This window comes from Pararge aegeria, chromosome 24, assembly GCF_905163445.1.
Source record: "Pararge aegeria chromosome 24, ilParAegt1.1, whole genome shotgun sequence".
Taxonomy (NCBI): Eukaryota; Metazoa; Arthropoda; class Insecta; order Lepidoptera; family Nymphalidae; genus Pararge; species Pararge aegeria.
The window spans coordinates 11,927,079-11,942,812 of record NC_053203.1 but is presented as its reverse complement, the minus strand read 5'-3'; the positions used below and the strand labels follow the sequence as shown (position 1 = coordinate 11,942,812).

Sequence of the window (15,734 nt, the reverse complement as noted above, 5' to 3'; positions counted from 1 at the left end):
TCTTATGCATAAATAAATCGTGCACATAATATTTGCATCTGTTGAATAATAGCGGTAATACATGTCCACGTAATCAGCAAGAATTTAAACATTAAAATCTACCTTGCAATATTTAACCGATACTTATTCAATTTACATAACACTTTATATTTAACAATAACGTTTTATGTTTACATGCCGACTGTAGGATGAACAAGTAAGTTTGTATCGGTAAATTATAAACGGTACCTTAAAGTCAACTTTCATTGTTCCCATTGGTAATTATGATTTAATTACGTTAAAACTTTTTTTTTACATTTTAAATAACTTGTTTCTACACCTGTGCTATAGTATTTCCTTTATTTTAGTATTTCTTTTATTTTTCAGCTCGAATGTGGATGTACAAAGATTTAGCCACGTCTACTTTTAGTCAATACGTAGCATGGGTTTCTCTCCCAGTATGTCTTATCCTATTTGCCGCTGGATTTGTCCATATAGTGGCCGCTCAGAGTATAGGTAAGTGTTTTTGCATTTCATTATTTTAAACATGTACAGTTCTCGTTACGTGTCGTGTCTGAGCCCTGATGTTCTAGTTCTGATAATATGTTCACTACTTCAGAGTGGCAATCTTAGATGAACTGTATTGTGTCTCTGTGTCTTTAAATACCTAATTTAGTATGTAATTAAATGTATTTCACTTTCACTTTTAAAATACAAAAAAAATGACTTTTGTTAATAGCGAATACAACGAACAATTGCGGCCCTAGAGAAACACCTACACCATACTTGTCAGTGCTCTCCTGTACAGTCTTAAAAATTTAATTTAGTCAATAATATACACATATGTACAATATACTGTTTAAGTCGAGTGTTTGGTAGCGTCGCTAAAAGTTTTACAGATTGTCTAATTCTTTACCTACAAGTATACATTTGAAAGTTTTTTACGTTTGGGTACGTTAGTACGTTGGGTGCGTTAGTCGCGCAATATCTACAGGGTTGATTATTAGTTAGAAGTATAAACACTCAAAACAAACGATGAAATCGGATGGTAAAAACTTGATTCATATTTTTATGACCATCCATTTTTAGGTTCCGGTATACCAGAAATGAAGACAATATTAAGAGGAGTTCACCTGAAAGAATATCTGACATTTCGTGCTTTAATATCAAAACTCATTGGCCTCACTGCTACTCTAGGATCTGGTCTGCCGCTTGGAAAAGAGGTAATTTTAAAGACGAAAGAACTGAGAGTCTACTCTGATTGCTTAATTATTTGTTTTCTCGTATTACGTGAAAATCTTGTAACTTCTAAAATAAGGATTCTGATTTTGTAACAAGAGAGTCAAGGATATTAAAATAACACTACTTTAAGCGATATAGTATTAATCCAGATGTACTATTTCGAAAATGTATTGGGCTGAATTTTTTTTTTATTATATTTGTTACAGTTTTATATTTATTTCTATTAAATGTTGAATGCTGGCTGGTAGATGTAGCTATATGTGCTCCTAATCTCAACATGGTCTTCTAAGTCACCTTTAAATCTTTCATAATTGATCATCTTCTTAGCCACTTATTTAACTCATCCGATAGGTTAATTCGTGCTCAACTGAAATCATAACGCTGTTTTTACATACCTACATATATATATTCAGCTAGTTCAAGATACATACTTTTCCAGGGTCCTTCAGTACACATAGCATCTATGGTAGCCACTTTGCTCTCCAAACTCGTGACAACCTTCCAAGGTATCTACAGCAATGAATCGCGAACTACTGAAATGTTGGCAGCCGCTTGCGCTGTGGGCGTCGCTTCGTGTTTCGCCGCTCCAGTTGGAGGTGATGATTTATTTCTAAATATTACTTCATCATCATCACTATGGCCTTTATCATTTTCATCACCAAAATGATCATTAGTTTTATGTTTTGCAGCTATCCCTATGCTACCTAGGTTATCTATACAAAATCAGTTATTTCGCCATGTTGCGAATCTGGTATTATGCTCTGAAGCGGTTATTACCGCTATTACTCATTATCATAAGATAATGAAGAACAATGTAATGAACATGAACAGTGAAAAAAACACAAATGAACAGTGAGCTTCTAAAGTATATGAAATTCCGCTACTTTTGTTATGTTTATCTGCATACCAATTAGAAGCGGTTATAGCCCAATGGGTAGGACTTCGAGTTCACTTTCAGGGGCATCATTCGAATCCCAGCACGCCACCTCTAACTTTTCTAAGTTATGTGCGTTTTAAGCAATTAAAATATCACTTGCTTCAACGGTGAAGGAAAACATCGTGAGGAAACGTGCATACGTGAGAGTTCTCCATGAAAACCAAATGTGTGTAGGGTCCACCAATCCGCACTAGACCAGCGTGGTGGGCTTTAACCCCTTCTCATTTTAACAGGAGACCCGTGCCCTGTAGTGAGCGGGTAATCGTTTGATGTGATGATGGATTAGATTCCCATCACCACATTAATATTTACTTATTTTTAAAAGCTCCGTTTATATCTGTTGCAATTACATATATGTATATATATACTTGCGAACTCGCCATTCTCACCATAAACGCAAAGTTTCTAAGAGGATGGCTGATGTTATTGGAAAATGTTTGTAACAATTTAATTTAATTTGAACAACAATAAAAAAATATATATTGATATAGCTAGCAGTGAAGACATCTCACTGTTTTCGATGGCTTTTTTTTCTCACTTATAAAAACTTCTTGATACATCATCATCAAATCATTGACTGTTAGCTAAACAAAGGTTCTTAATCAATTATCCTCACTTAATTGAACAAATGCGAAAGTGTTTTTGCTTATTTTTTTGTTTGTTTACTTGTCTTTTATTACTTTGCAACTAATCAACTTCATTTTTAGCATAGAGTTAGTTAAAAGGGTTTTACTCTTAATATAGGCTACTTTTTATCCCGGAAAAAAACAACGGTTCCCACGGGATTTGTAAAAAACTAAATGCGGGTGAAAAACGCTAGCTAGAGCTGCAGCTGTTGCATTACAAAGAACGAAACCTAAAGCAAAGCACTTACAGAAACTTTTAGAAACCATCGCAAATCAGTGCAACATAAACTTGTACGTTATCACAATCATCTATTACGGGCGTATCGCAATTAAACCTCCTGAATACAATATATTTAACGACAATCGCAAATGAGCAGATATGCATCAATTAAACCTAGTACCCGTCGTGGTAGCATCTGGAAACTTCTGGATGCTGTTAAAATTATTGCGTTTAATTAATAAACTGTTCCATTGTGATGGACAATATATAAATAGTTCCATATTTCAATTTAGTACTTATATTTTTTATTATTTAAACACGTCATCATCATCATCATCATCTCAACCAATCGACGTCCACAGCTGGACATAGGTCTTTTGTAGGGAGTTCCACAATACACGATCCTCGGCCGTTTCCCTCCAGCGGCTCCCAGCGACTCGCCTGATGTCATCTGCCCACCTCGTTGGGGTCCAACGCTACGTTTACCGGTGCGGGGTCGCCACTCCAGCACCTTAATACCCCAACGTCCATCGGTTCTCCGAGCTATGTGCTTTGCCCATTGCCACTTCAGCTTCGCGGTTCGCTGAGCTATGTCGGTCACTCTAGTTCTTTTGCGGATCTCGTCTTTTATGATTTGATCACGTAGAGATACTCCTAGCATAGCTCTCTCCATCGCCCGCTGAGTGACTCTGAGCCATGAATGATGTAAAAAGTCGTATAATAATTTCGGCATCGATGGTAGGAGAGCCGTAGCTTAGTTGGAAAAAGTTAAATATATGAAAATTTAATCTATGTCCATAAAAATATATCAAAATTTAAAAAGAAAATGCACTGTAACAATATAAATATTAGAAGCAAAAATAAACTCGTTGTGCAGTTTACTAGGCTACACAAAATTGCAAATTCATTCAAGGGCAATTGTATATTATTTTATAACAAATTACCAAATGAAATCTTTGAGTTGTCTCTCAATAAGTTCAAAGTTTATATAAAACGTAAGCTTACAGAAAAATCCTATTATAACATTAAGGATTATTTAAACGATAAAAAAGCTTGGGTGTGAATTGCTCTAGCTTCATAGCTTAATTTAAATTTACTGGAAGATGGTGATAACAAAAAAATAAATTTACCCGGCTAAGTTTGTTGTGGGCTCTTCTTAGACCAGGGCGCGTTTGGAACCCTCGTAGCTTTAGATTTAAGTTGGCGAACGAAGTTATCACCATCCCGTTACAATTATGTAAACAATTATGTATGAACGCTTCATAAGTGCCTGTGATAGGCCTACATGAATAAAGAAATTTTGAATTTTGAATTTTTGAAAAGCGCTCAGGCCGCGATTGCCAGAGAGTCGCAGGTTCAAATCCTGTCGGTTGCACTAATTTTTTTATGCTTTTTAAATTTCTAAAAATGGATAATTTCTCCAAGTGTAGGTAAAAACACTAATAAATTTGCCTGCTTCTATTCAATATTTTTCGTTATTTGCAGGCGTTCTTTTCTCCATCGAGGTAACGACCACATACTTCGCAGTCCGGAACTATTGGCGAGGATTCTTCGCTGCTTGTTGCAGTGCTATTGTGAGTAAAAGCTATCAAACTGTTTTTGCGACTTGGTATTAAGACGATGGTTTAGCTACAACGTAAAGTGCGATGGAGACAACAAACACTTCAAACGTAAAGTGCGATAGGGACAACAGCTCAGACAGACTTTTTTTCGAGAACGGCTTTTCGTATATTTCTGTTTTCTCATTCAAAACTGAGCTGATCTAATTATTTATGGCATGAAAGTATTAAGAGAGTTATAAGAAGCGTTAGGGTGTACACAAAATTATACTTAAATAATAAATTACAAAAATAGATCAATAATAATAAATTAAATTAAATATACTTACTTCATATACGTACACTATAGCAAATATAATATAAAAATATAATAGAATATATACAATAAATTTAATATAATATTTACAATTATTCATTGTAAAGTCAACATCTCCTGAGGAGCGAAACCTGCGTAGAGGGTACTTTGCCGAAGATCTGAAATTATAAATTACACAATACAGATTCTCCTGCTCCTCGCGGAGTATAGCATATTTAGCTATTTCTTTTAAGGTTAAGGTGGTTAAACTTTAGAATTAGCTATATATGTGATTTGTTATTATATTATGTAAAGTACATGTAATGTATATCAATTATCAGTAGAATCAGCAGTACGTATCCCGTTTTCCGTACCACACGTGCTTCATCGACCAAAGGTTGTCTGGAGGAGATCGCTTCAAGCGATATACCGCATTTTTTTATTTTTTTATTTCACATAAATTGGTAAACATATTTGAAAGCTGAATGCACATTATATTGATATTTGCCTCTTATTATTGATAACCATATGTCATATGGAATTTTACTTTGGGGTAATGCTGCTGATATTAGCACTATTTTCGTGCTGCAGAAGAGGACTGTTCGTTCTATCTACAAAATGGGTCCGACAGAGTCATTGAGAGATAAATTTAAAGATTTTAAAATAATGACAGTGTATAGTCAGTACATATTTGACAATTTAATGTACGTTCATAAAAACATTTCTAAATTTAAGAAAAAATGTGACTGCAATAATTTAAACATTAGAAGTAAGAATAAACTTACAGTGCAATATACTAGGTTACATAAAATTCATAATTCGTTTAAAGGAAATTGCATACAATTCTACAATAAACTACCAATTGACATCTTGGAGATGTCTCTTAAAAAGTTTAAAGTTTGTATTAAACGTAAGCTTATAGAAAAGTCCTATTATAGTATAAAGGACTACGTAAACGATAAAAAAGCTTGGGTGTAAATTATTGCTCTAACCAGGTTGCTCTTCTAATAATTTAAAATGACATTGTGAGATGGTGATAACAAAAAAAAACACCCGGCTAAGTTTGTTGTGGGCTTCTTCTTAGACCAGGACGCGTTTGGAACCCTCGTAGCTTTAGTTTTAAGTTAACTAATGTGGTTATCGCCATCATCTCACTACCGTGTAATTCTTATGTACGCATCAAAGTGCCACCACCACCTACTTGAATAAAGATATTTTTGACTTTGACTTTGACTTTAACCTGTGGACCCCACACTAGGCGACCTGTATCGTGGGCCTTTGCGCATATATATTTACTTACCTTTTGTTTTGTTAAATTTGTTTTTTTACTGAATGTGCTTATTGCACTTTCTATCTATCTATCTATCTTAAGCATAATTTTCATGGTATAAAAAGTATTGTTTTAATAATGTCAGATGTTCCGGCTGCTGTCGGTGTGGTCGGGCGCCATGCCGACGGTGAAGCCGCTATTCCCGACCAACCTGCCGCAGGACTTCCCCTTCGACCCCCAGGAGTTCGCCGTGTTTGTGCTTCTAGGGTAAGGACATATAACATTACTACTTACTGGCTGTCGCACGCTTTTTTTTATGATGTGAAACATCTATAGGCGGAGGCAGTGGCGTGCACTTCATACATGCACAAAAGCACAGCCTACCCTAAAGTTTATATATTCCTCGTATAAGAGGAGGATTTTTGCCATTTTATGCAATATTTCGGCTGTATGCATAGCCTGGTAAGAAACCCAATGCACGCCACTGGGCGGAGGGTAAACCTGAATTTTGGCGTGGCGACACAGGCCGTGGCGACGCTTCGCCACGCTATATGATTGAATTCTTCATTATTAACCGACTTACAAAAAGGAGTGGTTTATCTATTTGGTTGTTTTTTTTATGTGAAACATCTATAGGCGGAGGGTAAACCTGATTTTCGACGCATCGCCACGCTATATGATGGAATATATATGAACGATAAGAAGTTGAGTTGTCGCAATGTCATTTTAATTTGTTTTTAATAATAATTAAATAATTTTATTAATATTCATTATTTTATTGCACAAATCTGTAATGCTTTATGTATTCAGTACGATATATAGTAATCTGTTCTTTTTTGTATATCTTAATATATATAAATCTCCTGTCACGATGTTTGTCCGCGATGGACTCCTAAACTACTTAACCGATTTTAAATTTAATTGGCACACCGTGAGCAGTCTGCTCCAACTTAAGAGATAGGATAGCTTAGATCTTTAATTATAGTCGCAATTTTATTTTATTGCAAATTATTTGTCTATAATTAATTGACAGTCACATGTTATACATATATATAACTACTATACTCATTTAAGGATTAGCGATACTGAATAATTTAAAAACAAAATCAACCGCAGACGAAGTCGCGGGCAACAGCTAGTAACTTATATAAAACAGTTTCAATGTTTCACATCTGCCAGGCGTTCCGTGACAGCTCACACATTTTTTTTTGGTACGAATCCCGTGGCAACCGTTAGTTTCACTTGGTTACAGTCCCCTATATTACTCTCCGCACTTTCACCCTACTCTATGCCAAAAATCAAGTTGATTGCTTAATCAGGGTGTGAAGGAAAGACAAATGAAATTTATGATAAATTTACCGACAAATGAATAAATTAAAATTCAACTATTTTATATTATTTCAGTGTTGGAAGTTACACTTCTTTGGCGTAACAAGACAAAAATCTTTTTTAAGAATTTTATCTTCCGCCTTATTCTACGTTTGTAGAAAAAACGACACTAACAATAGAAAAAATCGAAAGTTGTATTATAACGCATTATCTAGTTAAATAAAGTTTATTTAAATAACACAAATAAATACGTATCGTGAATACAGTTGTCAGTTCTCATTCCCTCATACGTAGATGTCTTTATTCGTACTTTATTGGTAACTTTTTTGACAAACTAAAATGTTGACTATAGCTAACTTCAGGGTGTCGGTTTTTCGTGACGGTGCGCGCGAATCATAAAAATTCACTCTCATCATTTTTCCCTAATGCGCCAAAAGAAGTATAACTTTAAAAAAATAACGTTTGTTTCCAGCATCGTGTGTGGTCTCATGGCCGCGCTGTGGGTGTTCCTACACCGCCAGTACGTGCTGTTCATGCGGAACACCAAAGTGCTGAGCAACTTCCTGCAGAAGAAGTAAGCACTATGCCAACATCCGTCTACCCCACATAGGTGAAAAAGTGCTACAGCCAAGGCAATGGGCGGAATGCATGTACAAGACCGATGGATGTTGGGATCCACTGACTGGGTCTATTACAATAGCCTTGAAATAAATTAAAAAAAAAATGAAATTCTAATAGTATAAATGTTTTTCTTCAGCCGCTTCATCTACCCGGGCTTCATGACTCTGGCGGTGATGTCGATTCTGTTCCCGCCCGGTATCGGCAAATACATGGCGGCCGACCTGGGCAACCAGGAGCAGGTATGGCGTTCCTTACATCATCAGCATCCTCATCATCATTTTTATCATTAAACCAGCTGTTGCCCGCGGCTTCGAACGCGGTTTTTTTGGTTTTTCATGAATCCTGCGGGAACCCTACACTTTCCCGGGATAAAAAGCCTATGTGTTAATCCAGGGCAAAATCTATCTCGATTTCAAAATTCAGTCAAATTGGTTCAGTAGTTTTTGCGTAAAAAAGTAACAAACATCCATCCATCCATCTATCCATCCATCCATCCATCCATAGTAGGATATTATCTTAATATATATATTTCTTGTGTGCGTGGGTATGTCACTGAACTACTCCTAAACGGCTGGACCGATTTAAATGAATATTTTGGTATGAGTTTGAGTGGATGGTTTAGATTCACAAATCAGCCCGACAGATGGCGCTGGGGTCCGCTAGTATAAATATATACCACGACAATACAAACATCGCCATCTAGCCCCAAAGTAAGCGTAGCTGGTGTTATAGGTACTAAGAATGGCGGTCTACCATAGAAGCCGTAAAGTCGGTCTAGCGTTTCAATAAATATCTCTAAAATTTTGCTCGACTACTTATTCCGAAATGCAATTCAAAATAATGCATAGTGGATAGTAATGAGGATACGAACACAATGTTCCTACTTATGCTCAATAATGTATGAACACAGAGTATAGCTTCGATTATGATTTTTTGTGAGTCACTACAAATAGACTAACTTGACGTTTAATAAGTGCTTATAGATTAGGCCTACTTTAAATAAATGAATTTAGATTTAGATTTTTGTGATTTAATATACCTATATTTATTACCAATATTTATATATTTTGTAAATATTAATCATAGTTTGTAATTATTATTATGTGTTTACTAATTGTAATTTGACTATTCAAACTATAAAAATTTTAAAAAAAATGTTACGTATTTTTATATACAATAATATCTTGTATTACATCCGCGTGACGACATCCCACATAATAGTGAAGGAGCCCACAGCTCGTTGTATGTAACCAATGTAAACACTATCTCTGAACAGGTGCTGTCGCTCTTCGCTAACTTCACGTGGTCGGACACGCTGTCGGCGGAGCAGGCCGCCATTGTGGACCACTGGCGGACACCTGAAGTCGACCACTTCGGCTGTCTCGTCATATACTTCTTTTCTATCGTGAGTATCAAAGGTCAAATCTTCATTTTAGTATCAATCAATCATTATCGACTCTTTACCGGCTCACTATAGGACATGGGTCTCCTGTCAGAATGAGAAGGGTTTAGGCCGTAGTTCACCATATCAATCAATCATTATCGACTCTTTACCGGCTCACTATAGGACATGGGTCTCCTGTCAGAATGAGAAGGGTTTAGGCCGTAGTTCACCATATCAATCAATCATTATCGACTCTTTACCGGCTCACTATAGGACATGGGTCTCCTGTCAGAATGAGAAGGGTTTAGGCCGTAGTTCACCATATCAATCAATCATTATCGACTCTTTACCGGCTCACTATAGGACATGGGTCTCCTGTCAGAATGAGAAGGGTTTAGGCCGTAGTTCACCACGCTGGCCCAGTCCAGATTTAATAATAATAATAAGTTTCTTTCAATTAACAGTTACACCGTAAATTAAAAATAGTACAAAATAAAGCGAACATAAGGTTATATGTATCATGAAACCCAAATTCGATAATACTGCTATAGTGCAAGACTGAGTCGCATTTATTATCGCCCATCTCTGGAGCGAGAACCATACACTTAAATTAAATCTAGTGAGAATAAAAATAGAAACCTAAAAACCTTTTGAATTAAATTCAATTGAAAGCATTGATAAACTCTAATGTTTTTTTCTACATTTACATAAATACATCCATAAGAGTTTTATTGATGGTCGACTTCATAAGCCTTTGAGAAAATTATGGAGAACTCTCAGGCATGCAGGTTTTCCTTTACCGTTAAAGCAAAGTGATGTTTAATTGTACACATTTAAAGCACACATAACTCTGAATAGCTAGATGTGTTTTTCAGAGATCCAAATGGGTTCCTCCGATACCGTACCCACTATCACAGTTCATCAGTATGCGACATTCATACTTCCAAAATTATAAAATTCATATTTCCTCCGAGTTAAGGTAACAACATTTTAATAAAAAAATATTTTTTTATACTATTATTTATTTTTCAGTTTTTCCTGAGCATGGTAGCGTGTACGCTGCCGGTACCGGCCGGTATTTTCGTGCCGGCTTTCAAGATGGGCGCGTCGCTTGGCAGGTTCACGGGAGAAGTCATGCACTACTTCTGTCCACTGGGCGTGGCCTATGGAGGGCATATACAGAAAATTTTGCCAGGTCTGTGTTGTAGACTAAACCCTTTATAAAAAAAAAAAAAAGAAAGGCTATAGCCTATATATCATCACGTTAAGACCAAAAGGAGTATAGCACTAATGAAGAACGTTTCAAAACCGGGTTTTTTCTTTCTTTTAAGAGCTTTCGCGGCGTGCGCTGCGTAAACGGTTAAAGTTTCGCAAAAATTATGTATGTTCTCCAATAAAAATATGACTGTCTTTTAAAGTGCACTTTCCGCGGACGAAGTCGTGTGTGACCGCTAGTATCAAATAAATGAACGTCTGTGGTCTTATAAGGGCGAGGTCACGGACTCGATCCCCAGCATAATGAAGTAAGTGTGTAATTTCTGAATTCTCTTTGGTCTGGTGGTTTAACGTGTTAATAGTTAACCACGAAAAAATATTTGGTAAAATATTTAATATCCCAAGTACCTGTCCACAATCCAACGAGTTTGAAAGAACACTTACCTTTGGTTCTGGTATCGGCGGGACGTGCGCCGGACATGCAGGATTTTTTTTTCGTCGGCGTCACGTCAAAATGACCGTAACGCTTTATTGTGGGTGGCAGGCGGGTACGCGACGGTGGGCGCGGCGGCGTTCACGGGCGCCGTGACGCACACGGTGTCCACCATCGTCATCTGCATCGAGATGACCGGACAGGTCAGTGGGCAAGCGTTATCACTACGTCTATATACATGGCTAGTATACTCTACCGACAAAGACGTGCCGCTAAGCGATTTAGTGTTCCGGTGCGATGTTGCATGGAAACCAATTAGGGGTATGACAACCATACTCAACAGGTTAGCCCGCTGCGATCTTAGACTGCATCATCACTTACCACCAGGTGAGAATGCTGTCAAGGGCTTACTTGTAGTGGAATAAAAAAAAAATTGTTCTTTATTAATTTAATTTATTTATTTATGAAGAACACTAACAACATACATTTTACACCTTTTTAACACACACACAAATACACACACATCACAAGTGCACATAGCATTGAAAAAAAACCTTAAAACACATTACAAGATGATTGGTATAATATTGACGTTTAAACTTTCTTCAGAAGCATGATTATGGACAAAGCTTAAAGCCAATTAGTTATTAGTCTCTAAAAAAGCTCAAAGTGTGAATTTAGCGAAAGCTTATAGAAAAGTCCTATTATAGTATAAAGGATTACGTAAACGTTAAAAAAGGTTGGGTGTGAACAATTGCTATAACCAGGTTGCTTCTTAAATATTTTTAAATGACAATGTGAGATGGTGATAACAAAAAGAACACCCGGCTAAGTTTGGAACAGGGCGTGTTTGGAACCCTCGTTACTTTAGTTTTAAGTTTACGAATGAAGTTATCGCCATTACTACTCACTGTTATGTACACATTTAGTATGTTATCAACGAACCAAAAGTGCCATCTATGTGCCTATTTGAATAAAGAAATATTTGACTATCACTTTATTAGGCACTTAAATAACTATATAAATATTATTTTAGAGAAAAACTCAGCGCGATAAGTGTTGTTTTCCCTTTTCCCTGTTCTTGTAAGTACAGAAATCCTTTGTGGGAATGGGTATATGCTTTTATAACATGATACCGAAGGTAATATTAGATCTACCTTTACCTAAGTTTAAACAATATATTAAAACACGTAAATTGTGGTTACTACGCGATTGATGAATTCCTTAACGACATGGCTGCTGGGAAGCAGGCCACTCCGCTCCCATCTCTCACAAAACAGAAAAATTCTAAAGATTGTTAAACTTTAAAATGATGTTGGAAAAGAGCAATCTGCTGGCTCTTCTCAGTGGAATCTGCCTTCCGAACCGGTGGTAGAGTCACTTCAAACAGACTTGACGTTTCATAAGTGCTTAATAATTAGGCCTACTTGAAATAAATGAATTTTGAATTTGTAACAAATCTTGGAACCATAGCACGTAGCAATCTGTAATCTTCTCTGCCTCTTAAAAGTTTACCTCTTCATTCAATGTTGGTGCTATGGCGTCCAGGTGACCCACTTGCTGCCCATCATGGCGGCGGTGCTGGCGGCAAACGCCACGGCAGCACTCCTGCAGCCTTCGTGCTTCGATAGCATCATACTCATCAAGAAACTGCCTTATCTGCCGGATCTGCTGTCGTCAGCCAGCCGTAAGCATATACATTTTTTTTTTCTTAAACATGATGAGCATTATTTGGCCAACCTTTTTTGAGATACATCGAAATTGCTGTAAAGAAAAAAAGAAAATACATTTGTTGATGTTAAGTGTTACAAAAAGTACATCTTATAATAATATAGTAACAACATAGTATTAAAAACACTTATTCGGCTGCAGATATATTTATTAATTTCTTCTTACACCACAACACTACCAACTAGCTTAGCAGCTCAATGAAGACTGATTCCCTCTCTTTTAAGAAACCAAAATGAAATTTTAAAAGAGTATTCATTTTGATTAATCACATTATTTTATCATAATTACCGGAAGTCAAAATTGAGCTACTAAGGATTTAAAAATATGAAAATCGTTAAACATCTCTTTGAAAATCTACAAGTTAAATTAAACATATTTTTACGGAAGTTTGAACAATATTTATAATTTTAAACTAAATTTTTAACAAGAAGTACTTTTATTTTATACAACTTACGTAATGTTTCAAAAGTTTCAATAAAATTAACATCTTATTTTAATAAAAGCTAACAATAGTGACAATGTCTGTGTGTAACACCAGACAGAAAGGGTGTACAGCTCAGCATTTGCCATGCATTTTAGGTGCATGCCGTTGATGTTCAGCTGAGACCCGAGTGACGATACGGCAAATGAAATAGATAAATAAAGATATTTAAACAAATAAATATTTATTCCCATAAAAGTGACAAAAGCAGCAAAATTATGATTATATTAAAAAAATCAGAAATACTATAAATTACATTATAAATATATAAATGTTGCAATTATATAATAAGTGTTAATACTGTACCGTACTGGCCAAATACATGCGAGCAGCGACCGGCGAAAGTTGTAGCAAAATCTAAACGTTTTGTGGCTTAGTACCCAAATAAATAACATCTGTCGTGTAATATATAAGTTTTTTGACGAAATAAAACCGACGTCAAACTAAAAAGCAAGAAATAAATATATTCTACAACATTTTTAAGTCTGTGTGAAGTAAAATAAAAAAATACTACATTTTGCTTACCGTTCCCTTTTCCTAGTGATTTTCTACATTACGTCTACATCTAATTTTTTTTAAATTAAAATATTCCTTCTTTTGGAAGTCGGTAAAAAATGGTCTTTAACCCCGATGCAGGAGGGATCCCCGACGAAGTAGGTATGCAAGGAGGTATCTTATCATTTTTTTATTTGAATTTCGAACTGGCTTGGCAAATAAATAGAAAACTGTTTAGAACAAAGAAAAAAAAACTAACACTTTGACGCGGGAAAATATTTGTTGTTCGATGTCATGTATTTTGAAAAGTTATTGTATACAATTGTATATTTAAATAGAAAGTTCTGCCTAGGTTCCGTTTAGTTTTTATTTCCATTCCTGGCTTTTTTGCTGACCGCTGCAGTAATGCAGCAATAATCTACCGATATTCCAATAAAATTGCATTATGTATGTGTAAAATTACATTATAAAAATAAAATAAAAAAAAATAGTTTATTTTGGTAAGAAACAAATTGGTATCAATATATCGCAGAAGCCTTCTTTTAAGAGAATTATAATAACTAATAGTACGAATATTTATATTTTCTTGTTTATAGTGTAACTAGCTGTCCTCGTTTATTACGGTTCTTTTGCAAATCCCATGGGAACGGTTTGAAAAAAGTAGCCTATTTTACTCTTCGTACTTCTATGAAGGAAGGACAAACAAACAAATTTTCTCATTTAAAATATTGAAATTAAAAATAAATTACCGCAAAATGTTTTATTATACCTACCTGTCATTTAAAGTAATCATTTTCGATTTTATATTTATTAAAATATAAAAATAAAATGTTTCCGACGAGGATGGGATTCGAACCCACGCGTGCAGAGCACATTGGATTAGCAGTCCAACGCCTTAACCACTCGGCCACCTCGTCGTGTGGATAAACAACGAAAACATATCTACACATGCTTTAAACATAGCACCTTTACCCATTATCTGTACAATAAAAACTTATGCCAACCATGAATTCGCCATAGATGATGATAAATCGTTAAATAAATAGATTAAAAACTGGATTTATAGGTTTACCTAGTAATAAAACATATGCGCAAACGCAGGATATTTTATAACTGTATCGGAATGGTACATGAATTCGGTATTTGAATTTATTGCCTCAGCACGGCTAGCATAGGCAGGAGAAAATTATACTACAAAAAAGTAATATTATTTCATTAGTTCATAGCTCGATTTAAATAATTAGTTCCATTGATCCTTTGTAGTTTCGGAAAGTCCCCATGCCTATATGGTACGGATGGAAACTATATGCCCTTAATTTAAACCAATATTATTTTATGACAATTTAGCTTAATTTGCTATCTACTCCGCGAAAAGTATCTCATGGAATTCCGCATAGTAACGCCTCTATCCAATACAGTATTTTTTTTAGTATTGTTGACGTTTTGTTATACAATAGTTAATTCTTTTTTTGGCCTCTATTATCCAATAAGCTGTATTTTTAAAATAAAACTGTTTTATATGATCGTTGTAATTTGAAGTTAATGTAAAGTTCAATTTTCTCGTAGTTATAGAAACTTGTATACTCTATTAGAAAAGTTTTAATTTAAAGTTAGAAAACGGAACTTAAGACCACGATAAATAAACTTATACCCGTTTTCACCAACGACGAACAAGGCAATGCTTAAATAAGTAACACGTAATCTAAGGGGAATCCTAGGCATGCATCAACCGTTCACCAATCATCACGTAAGAGTTGGTGAAACGGTTTTTTTCTATAGACTTTGCCTCAATCATTGCCTCGGTTTTGTGGAAACGGGCATTATTCTATTTTTTCTTTCTTGTCTTATTATGTATTTAAAAATAATCTCTTTTAATAATCTCTCTCTTTCTTTAATACACCTGTTTACATTATTACA

General features: G+C 35.4%; 1 protein-coding gene and 1 non-coding gene across 5 annotated transcripts in view; one reads left to right on the top strand and one right to left on the bottom strand.

Annotated features, from left to right (window-relative positions):
* Positions 1-15,734, top strand: part of LOC120634474 (chloride channel protein 2) — an 81,530-nt gene that overhangs the window by 53,367 nt on the left and 12,429 nt on the right. For all 4 annotated transcript variants that reach the window (XM_039905089.1, XM_039905088.1, XM_039905090.1 and 1 more), the window contains 11 exons: positions 367-495; positions 1,069-1,202; positions 1,661-1,817; positions 4,490-4,578; positions 6,274-6,395; positions 7,930-8,031; positions 8,215-8,317; positions 9,355-9,483; positions 10,495-10,657; positions 11,222-11,313; positions 12,659-12,797. In XM_039905089.1, the coding sequence (XP_039761023.1) occupies positions 367-495; positions 1,069-1,202; positions 1,661-1,817; positions 4,490-4,578; positions 6,274-6,395; positions 7,930-8,031; positions 8,215-8,317; positions 9,355-9,483; positions 10,495-10,657; positions 11,222-11,313; positions 12,659-12,797 (1,359 nt within the window). The remainder of the gene's footprint in view (positions 1-366; positions 496-1,068; positions 1,203-1,660; positions 1,818-4,489; positions 4,579-6,273; positions 6,396-7,929; positions 8,032-8,214; positions 8,318-9,354; positions 9,484-10,494; positions 10,658-11,221; positions 11,314-12,658; positions 12,798-15,734) is intronic.
* On the bottom strand, positions 14,653-14,734 carry Trnas-gcu. Its single transcript has one exon. It is a non-coding gene; the product is annotated as a tRNA-Ser (tRNA).